General features: G+C 39.1%; 1 protein-coding gene and 1 pseudogene across 1 annotated transcript in view; one reads left to right on the top strand and one right to left on the bottom strand.

Moving 5' to 3' along the window:
• Window positions 1-22658, top strand: part of PTPRQ (protein tyrosine phosphatase receptor type Q) — a 293179-nt gene that overhangs the window by 14344 nt on the left and 256177 nt on the right. Inside the window, exons 10-15 of the mRNA XM_043446813.1 lie at window positions 3408-3677; window positions 11439-11699; window positions 18962-19092; window positions 19334-19463; window positions 20689-20839; window positions 21249-21355. Coding sequence (XP_043302748.1) covers window positions 3408-3677; window positions 11439-11699; window positions 18962-19092; window positions 19334-19463; window positions 20689-20839; window positions 21249-21355 — 1050 coding nt within the window. The remainder of the gene's footprint in view (window positions 1-3407; window positions 3678-11438; window positions 11700-18961; window positions 19093-19333; window positions 19464-20688; window positions 20840-21248; window positions 21356-22658) is intronic.
• LOC122427786 lies at window positions 6435-7220 on the bottom strand (annotated as a pseudogene).

The following is a 22658-nucleotide window of genomic DNA, read 5'->3' as shown; positions in this document are numbered from 1 at the left end:
CTATGAAGGCTTATGCTCTTGATACCACAGGGGCATAGAGAGGAATCAGTTAACTCAGACCGGGGTACAAGGATAGCCGTGAGAATCTTTGTGGAGGAGTGATACCCTGAGTCATGAGGGGAGGTAAGACTGAGCCACGCGGGAGTGGGGGTGCAGAAGGATGCTGCAAGGGGGCAAACAGCATGTGAACAGACAGGGAGGACCGAAGCAGAGGCATCCACCTAGCTACCCCTGGGTAGCTTTTTGAAGAGAAAAGCTTCAGAGAAGGCTTTTTGAAGACTGACAACTGAACATTAGGAACTGATGAGTAGATTGGCATGGTTGGAGTACAGAGGGGCATATAGTGAGGGTCTAGAAAATGTAAGCCAGGCATTCAACAGGAAGAGACTTGATGGTGTACATTTTATTCATTAAAATTTAACTGTATTGGGTTAATGGAGTCTTTGAAAATGTGGAAAAAATAATGGACTTTCTGCCATAAAAATGCACAGGCATGCATAGAAAATTCTTTGAGTAACTATAGGACTATAACAGACTCCTAAGTTTTGTAGGTGTGTGTGTAAGAAAAAGTATCTGAGGTTGTTTCACCATGGAATCTTTTGAACAGTTTTCTAATGGAAGTATTCTGACATTTCCTGATAATTTTATATAATCAATTTCAACACCTAGAGTCAAACTAGCTTCAGTTTTGTGAAATGAAGTTATGAAATGAATAGACCCAGAATATTTTCTTAAGAAATTAAAACATAGTGTTTGATTTGGTTGATTAGGAAATGAACTTCAAAACATATTAAAAATCAACTTATGGTTTCTGAAAACAAAGTGACTATGAAAATCATGGAGAGTTCTTTTTTAAATTATTTTTTAATTGAAGGATAATTGTTTTACAGAAAATTGTTTTCTGTCAAACATCAACATGAATCAGCCATAGATACACATATATCCCCTCCCTGTTGAACCTCCCTCCCGTTTCCCTCCCCACCCCACCCCTCTAGGTTGATACAGAGCCCCTGTTTGAGTTTCCTGAGACACACAGCAAATTCCTATTGGCTCTCTAGTTTACATATGGTAATGTCAGTTTCCATGTTACTCTCCCATACATCTCACCCTCTCCTCCCCTCTTCCCACACCCATAAGTCTGTTCTCTATGTCTGTTTCCCCACTGTTACCTTGCAAATAAATTTATCAGTACCACATTCCTAGATTCCATATATATGTGTTAGAAAATGATATTTATCTTCTCTTTCTGACTGACTTCTCTCTGTATAATAGGCTCTAGGTTCATCCACCTCATTAGAACAGACTCAAATGTGTTCCTTCTTATGGCTGAGTAATATTCCATTGTGTATGTGTACCACAAATTCTTTGCCCAGTCATCTGTTGATGGACATCTAGATTGCTTCCATGTTCTAGCTATTGTAAACAGTGCTACAATGAACATTGCAGTATATGTGTCTTATTCAATTTTGGTTTCCTCAGGGTATATGCCTAGGAGTGGGATTGCTGGGTCAGATGGTGGTTTTATTCCTAGTTTTTTAAGGAATCTCCATATCGTCTTCCATAGTGGCGGCATCAATGCCTTTTCTTCCACACCCTCTTCAGCATTTATTGTTTGTAGACTTTTTGATGATGGCCATTCTGACTGGTGTGAGGTGATATCTCATTGTAGTTTTGATTTGCATTTCTCTAGTAATGAGCAATATTGAGCATCTTTTCCTGTGTTTGTTAGCCATCTGTCTGTTTTCTTTGGAGAAATGTCTGTTTAGGTCTTTTTCCCACTTTTTGATTGGGCTGTTTGTTTTTCTGGTATTGAGTTGTTTGAGCTGCTTTTACATTTTGGAAATTAATCCCTCATCAGTTGTTTCATCTGCTATTATTTTCTCCCATTCTGAGGGTTGTCTTTTGATCTTATTTATAGTTTCCTTTGCTGTGCAAAGGCTTTTAAGTTTAACTAGGTCCCACTTGTTTACTTTTGTTTTTATTTCCATTACTCTAGGAGGTGGGTCATAGAGGATCTTGCTTTGATTTATGTCGTTGAGTGTTCTGCCTATGTTTTTCCCTAACAGTTTTATAGTTTCTGGTCTTACATTTAGGTCTTTCATCCATTTTGAGTTTACCTTTGTGTATGGTGTCAGAAAGTGTTCTATTTCATTCTTTTACGTGTAGCTGTCCAATTTTCCCAGCACCATTTATTGAAAAGGCTATCTTTGCCACATTGTATATTCTTGTCTCCTTTGTCAAAAATAAGGTACCCATAGGTGCATGGGTTTATTTCTGGGCTTTCTATCTTGTTCCATTGGTCTATATTTCTGTTTTTTGTGTCAGTACTGCACTGTCTTGATGAATGTAGCTTTGTAGTATAATCTGAAGTCAGGAAGGTTGATTCCTTCAGCTTCATTCTTTCTCAAGACTGCTTTGGCTATTTGGGGTCTTTTGTGTATGAATTGTGAGATTTTTTGTTCTAGTTCTGTGAAGAATGCCATTGGTAATTTGATAGTGAGCACATTGAATCTGTAGATTGCATTTAATAGTATTGTCATTTTCACAATATTGATACTTCCTATCCAGGAACATGGAATATCTCTCCATCTGTTTATGTCATCTTTGATTTCTTTCATCAGTGTCTTATAATTTTCTGTATACAGTTCTTTTGTCTCCTTAAGTAGGTCTATTCCTATATATTTTATTCTTTTTGCTGCAATGGTGACTGGGATTGGAAAATCATGGAGAATTCTTTAAAGATTATTTAAGGTAAAGCTTCTCTGATAGCTCAGTTGGTGAAGAATCTGCCTGCAGTGCAGGAGACCTGGGTTCAATCCCTGGGTTGAGAAGATTCCCTGGAGAAGGAAATGGCAACCCACTCCAGTAGTCTCGCCTGGAAAATCCTATGTACAGAGGAACCTGGTGGGCTACAGTCCATGGGGTTGCAAGAGTCAGACACAACTTAGCAATTAAACCACCAAACCAAGGTAAAGCTATTGAACTGTTTAAAATTGCATAATTATCCTTACAGATGTGAACTAATTATTGATCATTATGCCTGAGAACTACCAAAAGTTTAGGGGAGGCTTGTAACATAAGACAATGAGGTTAAAAGGAAGGCATTATAATTTCCAGAGAATAGTAGTGAAAATTGTAAGGCATGATATTCAAATAAATTGTGTAAGAAGATAAACTAGTGTCTTTGGTTATTACAAAAAAAAAAAAATCAAGAACATTCTCCAATACTTGAATAGTAATAGCAAAGACACATTTTTCTCTAAAATTTACTCCTTTTCAAGACATGGTGACATGAGGATTTATTTACTTTAAACATAAATTAATACTAAATTGAGATATTTTTACTCAATAGCATGAGTAATAACAGACAATAAACTAAAATGTATGTATTTATGTACTTCTCAAAGGTATTAATCCACCTCAGAAAATTTGTGTAAAACCTGAAGATGTGGATGAAGACAGTATAATTCTCCAGTGGGAACCCCCACAAGATGGCCATGATGTCTACATTCAAATCAAATCCATATCAGATACACAAGAAATCAGGAAGCTTTTTGTAAAGGATGCTAATAGATTCAAGGTTGATCACTTAATCCCTGGAATGACTTACAACATTGGAATGGCAACAGTAATGAATGGGAATTTGAGCGAGCTGGTAACTATTCAACAAACTCTAAGTGAGAATCAGATACTTTTCATTTCTTAAGAGATATTTGCTGATTTGGGGTTATTACAAAATAGTTTCTTGATATATTTATCTGGTAGCAGGTTTTACCTTTTTAAATAGATTGTTTGTGTATTTCAGGATCTGGAGCAATTTCCATCCATTGTATCTTGCAAATGTCCTATGCTTGTATAAAGGCAGCACTGTTTATGTTTAGGAACTTCATCCCAAAGTCACACTATCTAGGTTTGAATCTGAATTCAGCTATTTGACTAACCCTGGGCAATGCATTCAACCTGGTTATGCCTCAGTTTCCAAATTTGTAAAGTGAAAGAAAATAATAGCGTAGGTTTCATGAGTTGTCCTGAGAACAACTGATTTAATCAATATAAGGACATAGAACAATGCCTGACATATAGGCACTGTTTGTAATTTTTATTGTATCCATAGAGGCATGCTGTAGCATAGCAGAAGGAAGTATTGACAGTGTATAAAAGGTTTAGGACCAAAAATTTTTTTAATTTATCAAACAAAATTAATTCAATGAACAATAATAATTAAAAATGTCATAAGGAAGAAGAAAGAAAAGGAAAAAAAGTAAATACATTAAATAATATTCATAGATATTTATAAATTGTGATATACCTTAAGGAAAGTGGAAAAATTATGTCAATGAGAGTGTTAATTGAAAAAAAAAACACAACATAAGATCAGTGAGTTGCAGTTTTATTCAGGGATCTTACTGAGGACTGTAGCCTGGGAGACAGCCTCTCAGAGAGCTTTGAGGAACTTTCTCCAAAGAGGCAGGGGGAGAGGCCAGTATACAGGTGATTTTGGCTAAGGGACCTATGCAATCGAGCATATGTCATGGTGGAAGATTACTACTAGTCACAAGGAACAGATATCTCAGTTAATGATTTTAGTGCTTTTCCAAGTATGGGGAAGATGTAAGAATACAGGGTCATTAAAATTTTTCCTGAAGCATATCCAGCTGTTTAAGGGCCTGTTTTCACAAAGCATAGTTTGCTTCATTCAGTTCTTCATCCTGAATTCCTTCCAGGGTGTGTTGTAGGTCAGCAACGGCAGTGGCTGATAATTTACTGTTCCCTTGCTAGAAGAGTGTGGCAGTGATTCACCTTGCTTACAAGAGTAATTGAAGAGGGGTGGAGATGCTCCTGTAGATGGACTATAATAGGAGTGACATTTGATGGAGGCTTAAATGATAAGGAGCCAGAGCAGAACAAGATGGTGGAAGGGTACTTTGGAAATGAACAACCCTCATGAAGAATGTAAGACAAGGACAAACTTGGTGTCTGAGAACAAAAAGGCTAGGATAAGGGAGAGGGAGAAGGGCAGTAGGAAATGATACTGAATGAGGATTCAGGGGTCAGAGCACAGGGAGCCTGCAGGCTGTGCTTCTGAGTTTGTTCTGAAGGTGGTGGAGAGTCATTGAGGGGTTTATGCAGGAGAGGTGACAAGGTGAGGTCACCTTGTCACAGAAATGTCCTTCCTGATACGGGCAAAGAATGGACCTGGGAAACTGGTTCCAGGGTGTTATAGAATCTAGGCAGAAGATTACGGTGAGCAAGATCGGGAAGTGCAGCTGGAAAGTAGTGGCCACATTTTATTATATGAAAGTCCAAGCTTTCATGCTGGACTGCTTAGGATGAGTAAGCGAAAGTCACTCAGTCATGTCAGACTCTTTGCCTCCCCGTGGATGGTAGCCCGCCAGGCTCCTCTGTCCTTGGAATTCTCCAGGCAAGAATATTGGAGTGGGTAGCCATTCCCTTCTGCAGGGGATCTTCCCAACCTAGAGATCGGACCCTGATCTCCTGCATTGCAGGTGGATTCTTTACCATGAGTTAGCAGGGAAGCCCCTGATGGTGAGCAGAGGAAGGGAGAAACTGGGAGTTTGACTTGACTAATTTAGGTGAACAGTGATGACTCTGAGGAAGGAAAGATCATTGGACCTCACAGGCCTTTTAGCTAACCATAAGGGTAGCCTGGTGGGAAAAATGAATTAATTAAAAAAAAATTATGTGTTAGCAGTGTCTACATTCAACCAGCATCAAATCTTCCCATTTTATCTTTCAAACACTAAACTGAAATTTATTTCCATAGTTCCATACTTAAATTTTTGAGAAAAACTACCTAAAGATAATTATAATAGAAAACAGTTATGAAAAAGAATACAATTTGATAATTAAGCAAGATACATTGCTAAAAAAATCTATTGTATATCTACTAAACAACCCAACATAAATTTGTGTGCAGAATGGAAGTATGAAACTAAAATGTGTAGATGGGGAATGAACTGTAGTCTTAGAGCCACCAGTCATTACCAGAATGGGGTTAGATTTTCCCCATATTGTCTCTGGGCCTAAGTTTTTGCTCCATAAGATTTAGATCACTGAATATGTTTTTAAACTGATTTTCACCTGTAAAGTCTTATTCTTCTTTGACTCTAGGGAACTTAGCATATTTCAACCCATTTACCATCTAAAAACAAATCTTACCATCCTTTCTAGTCAGTTCCTTTGAAATCTTATTCAGATATCCCTCTTCAGGTACAAACATAGATCCAGGCTCTGCTTAATTCAGATATTATTGGTAAAGTCCGTATCTATCATGAATGCTGAAACATGTATTAACACATATAAATCTGAGGAAGGATAATAGAATTTTAGGGCTTAAAGTTCTGTTTAACTTTTTTAAAGTTTTTTTTTGAACTGTTTTATTTTATTTTTTTTCAGTTTGTTTCAATTGTTTATTAATGGACCAGATTACAAAAATTATCCTGGTAGATACCTTTGTTCATCCTTCTAATAAGCCTGTTGATCTGGTCTTCCCTGTTGCCAGCATCTCCACCTTCTACAAAATGGGTGGTCTTTTTCTTCATTCCACCTCATGGAGAAGACAGTTTAAAGGGCCACAGGAAGTTGTTTGCTTCTTTGAAATGTTTTCCAACGGTATAGATCTCATGGATCAGATCCTCCATGCAGATGAGTCCAAATTTCCCAAGAGATCGAGCAATCAATGCGTTGTCTGTCAGGGCAATTCGCTTTTTGTTGATTTTGCTATAACCACGCTTGTAGATCAATTCATTTACAGACTTCAGATTTGGGTACCCCCAAGCAATGTATGGCTCCACAATTCTCAGCATGTTAATTGATGCTTTGTTGAGCTTCACAAAGGTGCCACTGAAGATCTCCCGGAAGCGAAGGAGCTGCAGCATCTTTCAAACCTTTGGGTTCACACCGTTGATACCTCTGATCCTGATGACAAATGCCAGTTTGGGTTCCGCGGGTACATAGAAGTTGCCAGCTTTTCATGCCATCCTGGCCATTCGAATTTCACTTCTGTACATCTGCCTGTATTCCTTGTGGTGATGCTTAGCTTTTTCATAAATAAGCTTCCTCCTTGCCTTTCGAAGCATCTTTTGGGCAAACTTCTTTCTCAGGCACTTGATCTTAAGCTCTGAGAAATTCTTTTGCTTTTTCTTAAGGGTTTCTGGCACAGCAGGAATCTTCTTTTTCTTCTCTTCTACACCCTCCATGGTTCCAGCCGGTAAAGAGCTGAACTGTTTTAAAATTCAAAAACAGATCTTCTGGCCAGTGCAGCAAGGCTATACCATTCTTCTGATCATTGTGTAAGGCACCTCTATAATTTCCCTCTAGCTTGGAGCCGTGTCTGTTACTTCAGAGTGTCACGAAGCAGATCTACTCATTGATTCATGTGAAAGGCCATCATGTTTGGAAACACCCATTAGTTGCTCATGGTGTCTATATTTTCTCTCCTTCTGGTGAATTTTCCTCAGTTCCTTCAAGTACTCCACTGTTTCTTTCTTTTTTAAAAAAGCGTTGTTTATTTTTGGCTGTCCTGGGTCTTCACTGCTGGGCACGCTTTTCTTTGGCTGTGATGGGTGGGGACGGCTGGCTGGCGGCAGTGCGCGGCTTCTCGTTGTGATGCCTTCTCTTGTTGAGGAGCACTGGCTCTGGGGCGCTCAGGCTTCAGCAGTTGTGGTTCCCCAGCTCTAGAGCAAGCCCCAATACCTGTGCAGCACAGGCTAAGCTGCTCCATGGCCTGTGAGATCTTCTCAGCCTAGGGATCGATCCCTTGTCTCCTGCCTTTGCAGGCGGATTCTTTACCTCTGAGCCACCAGGGAAGCCCTCCACTCTCTTATAATCCTGTCGGTCTTTCTATCCAGTTCTTAAACTTTGTCATCACTTTTGGCATCACCTGATTATTTATCATTCATCATTTTCACTTGTGTCAAGATGATTAAGCAAATATTAGCCTATCCCAAGGTGCGTAGGTAGACATTCTCTCCTTGTATTCATTTAATAAATAATTACTGATGATTATCCTTCATTGGATTGGCCAAACATTTTCGTTTGGGTGTTTTCAATCTTATGGAAAAACCCAAATGAACTTTTTGGCCAACACAATATTATGTCCTGTTTTTCTTTCTTCCATACGCTTTGAGGCAATCAAGCATAGAAGGACTTGTACCTTTTAATGAGCTTCTACATGTTACAAACATGTAGGAAAAAAAATTAACTTGCACATTCCTTTTTCCTTTGAACCTTCTCTCTCCATCTGGCTGTGTTATCTTGAAAGCAACTATTGATAATGAAACTTGATCTCCGGTTATTAGCGTGCACCTGATCTATAAAATGTGCCCTTTGGGAGAAGGCGGCGCTTATGACAACAGACCTTGGAACCAGATTACCTGGGTTAGAGCCACGGCTCCTCAATGACCAGTTTCTGTCCTTTGGAAAGCCATTCAATCTTTCTGGTCCTCAGTTTTCTTCTCCCTAAAATGGGAGTGATGATAATCTTACCTACATTATGCAGTTAATATAATTTAAAGGCTCAGACCCCAAGCAAACACTGAGAGTCTTGGTGATTGTTATCATTCTTATCTCGCTGCAGGAGTAGGGTGGTGGCACTGAGGCGCTTTGGCCATCTGTAATGGGAAGTAAAGTTGTTCTAGCTGTTTGTGTGTCTCTTTTTGTCAGAGGAATTAATGCACCCGTTTTTCTTGACAGAAGGAGAGCTGCAAGAGAGCTTGTGTTTGAGTTTTCTTTTTTTCCTCTCACAAAAGAATAAATTTTAAGATAGACTGGGCATCCCTGCAGACTCATTCTAACCAACCTATAGTAAAAGCCTTTGAATTTGGCCTAGTTTAGTTTATCTCATATTGAAAAAGCCTCATATAGCCCTCAGGCTGCCGCTTCCTCTGAAAAAGATTTTGCAGGAAAATAGTTAAGGCTGGAGGTCCTGGTCACAGAGGTGGAGACTTGTTGGAGTCCACCGGAAATGGCAATGCCTTTCTTTTTCTTTTTTTGAAGTGTAACCTTCTCCCACTTGAGGTTTCAGAAGTTTGCGGTATAGTTCTGAAGAGAAGGAATAACTTTATCCTGTTCTACACCTTTCTAGCCTTGGTGCCCCTCTGCTTTAGCACATCGCTTGTTAATACTGTTGGCTACATCTGCCTGGACAGGTGGAATTGATGTAAAGCTTCACATCCACCCACTGGAGGGAATGTTCTCAGCTGTCTACTTTCAGAGCCTGGAGTAAACTATGCCTGTTTAAAGCAATGACTCTCCCTAGAAAATGTTTTCATTTTCTATGTTTTCATTTCACCGAGAAGGTGGAGGTGATTGTTTCCATGAGTATGTCAGTCAGTCGTTTCCAAACCCCAGATGTTTAATTTCTGTTCAGAGTATCTTTAGACGTGTTCACGGGTCATTCCATAGATTCAGATGGGCTGGTTACTTGTGGGATATCATGCTAGTCTTGGAAAAGTCCTACTCACTGTGGGAGCTTTCCAAGCTGTATGGAATTTAGAGAGGAAACCCACCAAAGATGTTAGCAATGACAGAGGAAGGAAAGTAAATACAACTGGAAAAAGAAAAACATGGTAAAAGTGCCTTGAAACCCAGTAATATACTATATGGAGTGAGTATAGTTAGCATAGTGAACATTTCCTGATGACCACCAAGAACAGAACAGGAAAGTTCTATTATTACAGCTGAATGAATCGATGGAGATGGTGTGCAGAGTTTATGTTCTATATTTCTAATTGTAGATGTGTGTTTAAATCCTTTTAGACCGTACTGTCTCTGGGTAAAGTCAGATATTTAACAGTGACTTAGAACAAGTTCCATTGCATCAAACAAGATGTCACCAAAAAAAAAAAAAAAAAAAACTGAAAAGAGAAGGCCATCTACTTATTCTCTGCAGAGGAAAAACAAAAACTTTTTTAGAATGTATATTTGAGAAGATATCTGTTTGGAAGAAAGACAGACCTAAGGATATACTGGACAGTATCCCAATAATCTAAAAATAGAATTGAAATTAAAATTGATCTGAGGAAAAATTGATGTGGATAGAAATTATCTAAAATTTTAATCTGCTCTAAGTAGCACAATAAAGCTCTTTAATAGACGTCAGGGAGAAAATAAAACATGAATGAATCCTTCCACCAAATGTTTGCCAGAACCACATTCCTAAAAATGAAATGTCTGCTCAAAATCCCTGTGCAGACAGAATAGTCTTTACCAGTCTGGCTCAGCTGGTAAAGAATCCGCCTGCAATGCGGGAGACTTGGGTTCGATCCCTGGGTGGGGAAGATCCCCTGGAGAAGGGAAAGGCTCCCCACTCCAGTATTCTGGCCTGGAGAATCCATGGACTGTATAGTCCGTGGGGTCGCAAGGAGTCGGACATAACTGAGTCGCTTTCACCAGAGCATGGCAGGCAAGGCCTCTCACGGGCCGGGACCAGCCTCGGACCCTGGCCGCCCCTGTTGCTCAAACACACCCTCTGCTTGAACCACCCTGAGGCCTGCTGAGCCTGAGCAGGTTAGGAGGAACCAGGGCACAGTGTGACTGAGAAACTTGCTGAAGACTAGCAACTGGAAACTAGTTGCCAAGAGCTAGTGACTAGTAACTCTCCCCGCTAGTAAAGAGCTGGAAGAGCTTGGTGTTCCCTGGACACACGATGACGCCCAGGTTTTCCAGGCCTTGCTGATGCTTTTCTCTTGGTCTGGGGTTCCCTCCTGACTGCCTCTCTCTGCCCTGCACATTCTTTCTGGGAGACTTGCTCTGTCCTGTAAGACAGATACGACATTGTCCTCAACTCTGGAAAGCCTCCCCAGTGTTACTTCTGCTAGAATTCTCTCTCCTCAACAGCTTTTTGTTCATGTCCCTCTAACCATGAAGGGACTCTAGTTAGAGATCTGCTCAATTTGTTTTTTAAATAATGACAAATTTCATTATATTTGGATGATTCTTTTAGAACTGGACAAACACCATCCTAAGGATGAAACTAAATGTATGTATCACATAACACACAAATAGTATACTTAGGCATCATCTGTAGGTACATAGGAGCACGCAAGTTCTGAGTTTGAGAATTTTATGAAAGCAGGAATTTGGCCTTATTTACTTTCTTTGAGCATTCCTTCTGGTATGTAGGTTTTCAAAAGTATTTTCTTAATAAATAGATAAGAAGGTAAAAAACAGGTAGATCTCAGGTTTTTATGTTTTTTAGACTATTAATGAGAATTTAAAAAATGAAAGTTAATTAGGCCCTTTTAATATATATGTATATATGATCTGTCAGAATGTCCTTTTTGTTTCTCTGTCCAATGCTAACCTAGTAAATATAAGTTGACTATATAAGCATTTAATTGTTTCACAAATTCTAGAACATGTTAGAGAAAGTTTTAAGACCATACTAATTATTAATATCTCTTTTTATCTTTCAGAGCCCAAACCAGTTCAAATTGTTATTCCTTATGAAAGCCATAGTACCTCTGTAATCTTGTTTGTTCAGATGCCTAATATTGGAGTGTTTGATGGTGTACATATTGCAAGCGACCGAGGCCCAAACGTAACCAGGCTTTTGAAACAAGACAACAAAATAACTGTTGACAATTTAACCCCAGGCACAGAATATAATTTCTTTGTTTCTACCATCAGTGGGACTAAATTAAGTAATATATATTATGTACCTGCAGTAAGAACATGTAAGTATTTTAGGACTTGCCTAAGGTGCTTCTCGATTGTGATTTTGTGTGCCATTTCAAATTAGTTCTCTGTGTTCACTGTAATGCAATCAGTTTCAAAGATCCTTTAAAACAATTGCAAAACCTCATTACTGAGCCTGATCTGTAATTGCCTAATATACAGATAGAGCTGACCTTGTTTAAAATTGAGAAGTCATGAAGTTTTTGTCTATTACCAAAAAAACCACATGTGAATATTAATTGGAACTTTCAATGACTTAATCCAAGAGTGAGGACATTATGAAAACTAGACCATCCTTTGTGAGTCTGGGAGCCCTGATGGTGTCTCATAAAGCACATGATAAGCGTGCACTTATTATGTATACTTATCACGTACACTCCCTATGCTGCCATTTGTCTGGGAAAAGCTAGTGCGTATTTTCTTCATATCTTTGAATATTTTAAATTATTATGTATAATATGTGTACATACCAATACTTTACATTTTGAGATTCACATTGATTTTGATTTAAGTCACTCAAAAGTTCTACAGATGTTAATTTTGAACATTTGGAATACTTGACATTTGACCCCGCCGTAGTCTAACCTTGGGACCCAAGCCTGCTCAGGCTCCAGGGATGGGATGGCAGTCCAGGTCAGGGAGGTTGGAGGGATAAGCATGGCTTTTTTCCTTTTCTTTAATTTTATGCTGACAGTGTGATGGAGTATTGTCGATTTGCAATATTGTTCTTGTTTTCAGTGTACAGCCTCCTGGTTCAGTGATGATATGTATGGGTATATCATAGCTACTCTCTTTTGGATTCTTTTGCCTTGGAAGTTATTGCAGAAGCTCAAGCAAAGTTCCAAGTGCTGAACATTACTTCTTTGTGGATGGATGGATGATGGATGAGTGGAAGGAACAAAAATAATCCTTGTGGATTATATATTACAGATACAGATCTCTGTGTATACACACCTTCTAATTCGTTCTTGGCCCTTCAGTTTTTTTTTTGAACTGTATGTTTGAATTCTCAGAGTTTCTTTTTGTGTCATAAATTTGTTCATATGTATCTTTTTTTGTTTGTTAGTTTTGCCTAGAGGGGACATTATATGCTATTGTCTTTCTCTGTGTGGCTGACTTCACTTGGTGTCATCCTCCAAGGTCCATCCCTGTGGCTACCAGTGGCATAATTTCATATGTTTATTATTATATTATGAGTAATATTCCATTGTATACACACACCACATCTTTAAGCTTGAATGGGGTGGTGGGCATTTTGCTGGTTCTGTTTTGGCTATTGTAAGTAGTGCTGTAGTGAATGTTGGGGTGTATGTGTCTTATTGAATTATGGTTTTCTTGGGATATAGGCCTAGGTGTGGGAATGTCAAATTCTAGGCTTAGCTCTCTTGTTTTTTTTTTTTTTTTCCTGGCATTTGGAGACTGTCTTTTATAGTGATGGTGCCAATTTACATACCCACCAACAGTGTATGTGGGTTCCCTTTCCTCCAGGCTTTCTCCTTCATTTATTGTTTGTAGACTTGTGAGAATGGCTATTCTGTCTGGTGGGATTTGATTTCTCACTGTAATTTTGATTGGCATCCCTGTAATAATTAGGGATGCTGAGCATCTTGTCCTTTGGTAGTTTGGATTGTTTTTCTTTTTTCCTTAAATGGAGTAAGGAAATTTTACCTGTTGCAATTGGCTTTGTAAAAGTCGGTAGTGTTTGGAATTTAATTCTGTAATATCTGCCCCAGGACACTTCCTGAGGGCAGCTGTCGTTAGCAGCCACCCAGGCCCTGTGAAGTGGAGGTGTTAGTCTCTTAGTTGTGTCCAACTCTTTGAGACCCTATGGGTTGTAGCCTGCCAGGCTCCCCTGTCCATGAAATTCTCCAGGCAAGAATACTGGAGTGGGTTGTTGTTCCCTTCTCCAGGGGATCTTCCCAACGGAGGGATCAAACTCCTGGTCTCTTGAATTGCAGCCAGATGCTTTATCATCTGAGCCCCCAGGGACTGGAGGTTCCAGTAAGCACTTGTGGTCAAGTTGTAGTTACAGAGAGTGTCCACAAGGGGGCTGCATAGCCTCAGGGAACGCCCTGGGCTGTCAGTTGGAGCAAACCCCCAAGGGCTTGTGTCTCACTGCTTCCTTCTAGAGCTTCAGCCCCATACAAACTGTGAAATTATTTGTTCCAGTTCTGTGAAAAATACCGTTGGTAGCTTGATAGGGATTGCATTGAATCTATAGACTGCTTTGGGTAGAATAGCCATTTTGACAATATTGATTCTTCCAATCCATGAACACGGTATGTTTCTCCATCTGTTTGTGTCCTCTTTGATTTCTTTCATCAGTGTTTTATAGTTTTCTATGTATAGGTCTTTTGTTTCTTTAGGTAGATATACTCCTAAGTATTTTATTCTTTTTGTTGCAATGGTGAATGGTATTGTTTCCTTAATTTCTCTTTCTGTTTTTCATTGTTAGTGTATAGGAATGCAAGGGATTTCTGTGTGTTAATTTTATATCCTGCAACTTTACTATATTCATTGATTAGCTCTAGTAATTTTCTGGTAGAGTCTTTAGGGTTTTCTATGTAGAGGATCATGTCATCTGCAAACAGGAGAGTTTCACTTCTTCTTTTCCTATCTGGATTCCTTTTACTTCTTTTTCTGCTCTGATTGCTGTGGCCAAAACTTCCAACACTATGTTGAATAGTAGTGGTGAGAGTGGGCACCCTTGTCTTGTTCCTGATTTCAGGGGAAATGCTTTCAATTTTTCACCATTGAGGGTGATGCTTGCTGTGGGTTTGTCATATATAGCTTTTATTATGTTGAGGTATGTTCCTTCTATTCCTGCTTTTTGGAGAGTTTTTAATCATAAATGAGTGTTGAATTTTGTCAAAGGCTTTCTCTGCATCTATTGAGATAATCATATGGTTTTTATCTTTCAATTTGTTAATGTGGTGTATTACATTGATTGATTTGCAGATATTAAAGAATCCTTGCATTCCTGGATATAAGCCCACTTGGTCATGGTGTATGATTTTTTATAGCAAAAGTAATCTTGAGAAAGAAGAATGGAACTGGAGGAATCAACCTGCCTGACTTCAGACTCTACTACAAAAGCCACAGTCATCAAGACAGTATGGTACTGGCACAAAGACAGAAATATAGATCAATGGAACAGAATAGAAAGCCCAGAGATAAATCCATGAACCTATGGACACCTTATCTTTGACAAAGGAGGCAAGGATATACAATGGAAAAAAGACACCTCTTTAACAAGTGGTGCTGGGAAAACTGGTCAACCACTTGTAAAAGAATGAAACTAGAACACTTTCTAACACCATACACAAAAATAAACTCAAAATGGATTAAAGATCTAAATGTAAGACCAGAAACTATAAAACTCCTAGAGGAGAACATAGGCAAAACACTCTCCGACATAAATCACAGCAAGATCCTCTATGACCCACCTCCCAGCATATTGGAAATAAAAGCAAAACTAAACAAATGGGACCTAATGAAACTTAAAAGCTTTTGCACTACAAAGGAAACTATAAGTAAGGTGAAAAGACAGCCCTCAGATTGGGAGAAAATAATAGCAAATGAAGAAACAGGCAAAGGATTAATCTCAAAAATATGCAAGCAACTCCTGCACCTCAATTCCAGAAATATAAATGACACAATCAAAAAATGGGCCAAAGAACTAAACAGACATTTCTCCAAAGAAGACATACAGATGGCTAACAAACACATGAAAAGATGCTCAACATCACTCATTATCAGAGAAATGCAAATCAAAACCACAATTAGGTACCATTACACGCCAGTCAGGATGGCTGCTATCCAAAAGTCTACAGGCAATAAATGCTGGAGAGGGTGTGGAGAAAAGGGAACCCTCTTACACTGTTGGTGGGAATGCAAACTAGTACAGCCGCCATGGAGAACAGTGTGGAGATTCCTTAAAAAACTGGAAATAGAACTGCCATATGACCCAGCAATACCACTCTTGGGCATACACACTGAGGAAACCAGATCTGAAAGAGACACGTGCACCCCAATGTTCATCGCAGCACTGTTTATAATAGCCAGGACATGGAAGCAACCTAGATGCCCATCAGCAGATGAATGGATAAGGAAGCTGTGGTACATATACACCATGGAATATTACTCAGCCGTTAAAAAGAATTCATTTGAATCAGTTCTAATGAGATGGATGAAACTGGAGCCCATTATACAGAGTGAAGTAAGCCAGAAAGATAAAGAACATTACAGCATACTAACACATATATATGGAATTTAGAAAGATGGTAATGATAACCCTATATGCAAAACAGAAAAAGAGACACAGAAGTACAGAACAGACTTTTGAACTCTGTGGGAGAAGGTGAGGATGGGATGTTGCGAAAGAACAGCATGTATATTATCTATGGTGAAACAGATCACCAGCCCAGGTGGGATGCATGAGACAAGTGCTCGGGCCTGGTGCACTGGGAAGACCCAGAGGAATCGGGTGGAGAGGGAGGTGGGAGGGGGGATCAGGATGGGGAATACGTGTAACACTATGGCTGATTCATATCAATGTATGACAAAACCCACTGAAATGTTGTGAAGTAATTAGCCTCCAACTAATAAAAAAAAATTAAAAAAAAAAAGCTTCAGCCCCTTATACGGACTAATCCCAACCTGGACCGCATCGCCCTGCAGAGGATGCTTAGGTGCCTGAGCTTAGGAGGTTGCACTCTCAGGAAGGAAGCTTGAGCTGGGAACCCAAGCACCAAGAGATGTGGAGGCTAGGTGACTTGTCCAAGGTCCCCAAGGCCAGAGGGGTCAGGACACCATCCTTGGGTGCGCTATGGACTCTGGTCCCCACCAGAGCAAACCATCCAGGTTTAAGAGAAGACTGAATTAAAGACACCCTGCCTGACTGTCTTGACCTCGCCACAGTCCAGCCTGGGGACCCAAGCCTGCTCAGGCTCCAGCGATAGGATAGCAGCCCAAGTCAGGGAGGTCAGAGGGGATAAACTAGGCATGGCTTTTTTTTTCTTTCCTTCTCTTTAATTTCAGGCTGATGGTATGTTGGAGTGTAGTTATTTCTAATGTACTTCTTGTTCAGTTATGGTGTGTGAACCAGGTCAGTTCATGTGTATGAATACATACAAACCCCAGACCTACTTATTTGGATTCTGTTGCCATAGAGGTTATTGCAGAAGGTCCAGCAGAGTGCCCTGTGCTGAACGACAGGTCCTTGGGAATAGAAGGAGTGACGATAATCCTTGTGAATTATCTGTTATTGATACAGATTTCTGTGTACATGTTAGTCATGCGTGCACGTGTGTGTGCGTGCTCAGTTGCTTCCGCCGTGTCCAACTCTTTGCGACCCTGTGGCCGTAGCCCTCCAGGCTCCTCTGTCCATGGGATTTTCCAGGCAAGAATGCTGGAGTGGGTTGCCATGCCCTCCTCCAGGGGATCTTCCCACCCAGGGAACGAACCCACATCTCCTGCTTTAGCACTTCACTTGGATTCTTTACCACTGAGCCACTGGGGACCTCCATATGTTAGTCCTGACCTCCTAGTTCATCCCTGGCCCTTTACTGTTTTTTGAATCCTATGTTGAATTCTCAGAATCTCTTAAAATTAGTTTATTTGTATCTCCTTTTCCATTTTGCCTAGATGGGACGTCATATGTCTTCCTCTGTGTGGCTGACTTCTCTCAGTGTCATCCTCCAAGGTCCATCCCTGTGGCTACCAGTGGCATAATTTCATGTGTTTTTTTTTTATGGCTGAGTAATAGTCCATGGTATGCACACACCACATCTTTTTTGCGCTTGAATGGGTTGGTAGACATTTTGCTGGTTCTGTGTTTTAGCTGTCGTAAGTAGTGCTGTAGTCAATGTTGGGGTGCATGTGTCTTTTTCAGCTATGGTTTTCTTGGGATATAGACCCAGGTGTAGGAATGTCACATCCTAGGCTTAGCTTTCTTCATTGTGTTTTTCTGGCTTTCAGAGACGGTTCTTTACAATGACTATGCCAATGTATATTCCCATGGACAGTGTATGTGGGTCCCTTTCCTCCAGGGCTTCCGTGGTGGCTCAGTGGTAAAGAATCCATCTGCTGATAGAGGAGACACAGGTTTGATACCTGGGTGGGGAAGATCCCCTGGAAGAGCAAATGGCAACCCACTCCAGTATTTTTATCTGGAAAATCCCATGGACAGAGGAGCCTGGTGGGCTATGGTTCATAAAGTCTCAAAGAGTTGGCCATGACAGCACACACGTGTCCACTTGATGTAGAAATTGATGGCAAGTAGGAATAAATGCCATACAAAAACTGCATGGTGTCCTGAAATCATATATTTCTGACTATAAATGTAAATAAGTGTCAATGTTCTTAATGATTTGCTCTTCCTGATTACATGTCTTCACATGTCTTATTATACCATATTGTATTATGTATCTTTTCCCCCCAAATTATAATCCTTCCATTATTGTTTAAACTCATTTTTCCACAAAATAATCTCAAACTGATGTCATAAGTCATGTTATTCTAATGGCATTTTAACATATCTATAATCAGCTCAGATATATGTTTATATTTTGCTTGTAATTTTTATGTACTTTTTATATTTTCTGCCTCTTATATTATGAATCATTGTGGGCAACATTCTGTTTTACAGTTCTTGTCTTTAAAAATAAGTAATACTTGATCCTCTAACTATATCAATATCATTATATCAGTAGCAGAAATACCAGTATATAAGACGATACTCTAAAGCTGACATTTTTCAGTTTTTTAAAAATAATTGTTCTCCTTTGTGCTAGATGAAATCTTTAAATTGGGAAAATGAAACACTAAAACTCACCAGATAAAATTTGTTTTTAACTTCAGCCAATATTTGGTACAAAGGAATTCTTTTGCTTCTTTGTCTAGCCTTCATATTTCTGTCTCTGCTGTGTTTTAGTAATTTCAGAAAGCTTTCATTTCATTTTCCCCCTTTGAATGTTGTGCCTTTGCTCCTATGAATTTGCTCTCACTAGTTTTTGCTGTAGCATCAGAGTTAGCTGCATGTAATGGTGTATCCAGTGACTGAGTACAATTGATTATCATATTTTATAAGCTACTATATGTATAAACAACTTTTTAATTAGGCTAGAGATAATTCATTAATAAACTGCATTGTCCTTTTTTGGCGTGTTGTGCTTTTTGCTCTCTTTGAAGGGACAAATAAAAGAGAAAACTGGTTAGAAAACATCCAGGAGCAATTTAGTGTTTTATGTATTTTGCGTAGGTCTGGAAGCACCATCAAATATCCATGAGGGCAAAGTTACAGACTCTTCCATTGAAATTCTCTGGAATCGAGCTGATGGGAATTTTCAGCATTATGAAATCACATGCGTAAACTGTGCTGCTGCTTTCATGGTATGTTATAAGGGACTCTCGGAGGAATTCAACTTTCATGCTGAAACCAAGATTACTCATGCTTACATCAGATCAGATGGTCTGGTGTGCCACAGTCCATGGGGTCACAGAGTTGGACATGACAACAGCATGTTGGATAGTAAAATTAAATAACCCCCAGTCTTTTCTCTTTTTGTCTTGTGTTTGATTGTGGAATGTTTCTTAAATGAACACTTGGAAAGTTATTGTTTTGGATTGTCAGGTCCAGAAGGTATCTCAAGAAGCTGCAGTCTTCTCTAACCTGGATCCTGCCACGGTGTACACCTTTTCAATTCGCACTGAAAAAGAAGGTTTTAAAGACAGTTCTCCCTACATAAAAGAAATACAGACAGGTACAGCTTGTGTAAGCGTTTTTGATATTAGTTTAATGCTCAATTTTTTAAAAAAAATTCCACTTTTCAAAAATACTTTATTAATGTAATCAGAAGGATTCCATAAAAATGCTTTGTTTTATATATAATTTTCTTTTTTAAAGGACAATTTATTTAGCCAGGTTTCATTGACTTGTAACATTTTATAAGTTTCAATGTTCAAATATTCATTTGGTTCTTATAGAGAAGAATTAGTAAACAGTTCATTCTTTACAAATTTTCTTTATGGGCAGGCAGATTGCCTCTTGTCTGTTTTTCACTTCCCCTTGCATGAATTAGCACAGCCTCTTCTGTTATGTGTATTTCCAGACAATAGAGTTGCTAACTGCCTGGGTTCTGGCCAGCGTCTCCCTTTGTGATTTAATGTTTCCATTGTTCAGTTAGACAGACAATGGAGTATGCTGTTTCCCCAGTGTTATCAACTCATTCCCAATGGCAGATGGTGACTTATTCCATGGTAGTCACATGAAATAAAGGGTAATTGGAAAGGGTATATGCAAAATGTGTACATTTTCAAATCTAGGTGAAGTGAAATTGTCAACTGTTCTGCTAAAATAACTATTTCAGCTATTCTTGACACTGATGGCATGGGAAGATTGATTTACGTATTTAGAAGCTGGTCAGGTCTGGTGTTCTTTTATCGTGCTAATAAAGAACGGAAATGAGAGAGAATATCTTGGCAGTTTTTTTTACTTTCCCACACATGGAAGAATTTTAAAGGAGAAATAAAATATATATTATATACCATATTAACATTTTTCTTCAGAGAAATAAGGGAGGTATTTCATATTTAGATGGCAGTGAACTTTCCTGTTGACTGACCTTGTTACTATTTGGTGTTTAACTAGAATGATGCTTTGAAAATCTTTATAAACATTTCTGAGGTTGGTGGTTATACTAAACCAAGATATCACCTCTTTCTACATTATAGAGGCAGGGTAAATACTGCATACAACACTGATGGGTACATATAAGTTCTGTTTCAAAGTTTAAAATGATTCTTGCTGTTTTGTTTTGTTTTTTTCACTCTCTTGACTTTTAATTTCTCATATCTACCATGAGGAATAAAAGGAATATCTTGGTTACCCTCAGAGTTTGCAGAGTCAAAGAAATCCAAAGCAGTTTTAAAATAGGTGCTTTCTATGGTAGAAAATGTTATTTTATGTGTATGTTTTACATGATATAGCCCCAAGTGCGGTTGAATTTATGAATCATAGTAGGAATTCAAATGCAGTAACCATTAGTTGGCCTTCAGCCAGAAGTCTTCTGGATGGATATATTATTTCAATATCCAGTGAAAGCTTAATGAAAGAAGAAATCCTGCCTTCTACAAAAAGGTATGAAAACATTAAAAAGAGATTATGTTAAGTTACATGAAACACAAGATTAACATTTTATATGTGCTTTTAGAAAGCTGTTTTAGTAGTGTAGTATACATAGAAATTATAAGAGTTTGCAGGACAACTTTTTGGACTGTAGTGTGATCAGCATAACTAAATCTGATGTACAGTGCCAAATTATGTATGTGGATAGATAGTAATGAATTAATTCAGGATATCATCATGCTTGTATGCATGACATATACACTTTTTGACTTAAATTTCTCTACTTAAGAAGCTATGATTTCCAAATAGATGTTTGTGTTTAAGCATAGAAAATTGTGTCCATAATAGAAAAAATAATACATAAAATCCCAAATGTTTCTGAACTAAATAACTTAATGGGTGATTTTTCTCTAATGTGTAGGACATTCACATTTAACAGACTTTCTCCGGGGACTGATTTTTTAATTAGCATTATGGCCACTAAGGGACTAAAGAGAAGCCATCCTACTGTCCTAATGGTTAGCACTTGTAAGTTCATTTTATATTTAATTAACTTTTCGTAGGTTAAGGGAAAATAAGGGAAATTGCTGTGTTTAAAGTCAGTAACTAGTTATGTGTGCGTGCAGGCTCAGTGCTGTCTGACTCTGCGACTCCATGGGCTGCTGCCCACCAGGCTCCCGTCCGTGGAATTTTCCAGGCAAGAATACTGGAGTGGGTTGCCATTTCCTTCTCCAGGGGGTCTTCCCAATCCAGGAATCAAACCTATGGCTCTTGCATCTCCTGTATTGGCAGACAGATTCTTTACCACTGGCGCCACCTGGGAAGCCCCAATATCTAGTTAACCATCAATTAAAATAGAAGTGGTTTATGACGTTATGGCTGGAAGAGATGGGGCATTTCACTTACGTGGAGAATGCCTGAATTATAGTCCTTTCTCTGGCATTTATTGTGACCTTGGGCAAAACTATGAAGTTCTCACCTAAACAATGAGAATAATTATTCCTGCCTGGGTATAAACTCTTGTTACTAAAATCAAATGCAAAGCTTTTTGTGAAAAGTTCAGAGTACTCTAAAACCCTAAGGTATTGTCATCATGAAATACTTAATATTTTTCTAATATTTTGACTATATCTATTAACTATATCATTTTATGAAAAATGAAACTCTGAAACTAGAAAAAACAGATGATGTTGTCTTTTCAGTTGCATTTATTGGGTTCAGCTTGCATCCTCTGACCTTGTTAGCATTGCTTACGTGTCTGCCTGCCCTGAACATATGCGGATGTTCCAAAGCGCCCTGTTACCTGTGGGTCACAGTCACACGGATGTGTGCTCAAGTACCCATGCCCAAGTGTGAGAGGAGGCTTTGTATCAGGGTTTGAGGTGTGGAGGAAGGGAAAGCACGGGAAAATGCAGCAATAAACAATTCTGGAAGACAAACTAAAAAAGTCTGAGCACTTATCGTACCCCAGCATGGTGACTGCACTGTGCTAAGTCGCTTCGTCGTGTCTGACTGTGCGCCCCTATGAACTGTAGCCCGCCAGTTTCCCTGTCCATGGGGTTCTCCAGGCAAGAAGACTGGCACGGATTGCCCTTCCCTTCTCCAGAGGATCTCCCAGACCCAGGGATCGAACCGGCATGTCTTACATCTAACCTGCATTGGTAGGCGGGCTCCTTACCACTAGTGCTACCTGGGAAGCCCAGGTGCTTAAGTCACTGTGTTTAATCTCCCTGCTGACCTAAACTGTAGTTAAGGCTCAGAGGTGTGAGATTTAACCCAGGTATCTAACTCTCAGGCTGAGTCGACACTCTGCTGCCTCGCACAAAGATCA

The sequence above is a fragment of the Cervus canadensis genome, chromosome 25 (genome assembly GCF_019320065.1).
Source record: "Cervus canadensis isolate Bull #8, Minnesota chromosome 25, ASM1932006v1, whole genome shotgun sequence".
Classification (NCBI taxonomy): Eukaryota; Metazoa; Chordata; class Mammalia; order Artiodactyla; family Cervidae; genus Cervus; species Cervus canadensis.
Note: the sequence above shows the minus strand (reverse complement) of the source record. Positions and strands in the feature narration are given on the sequence as shown.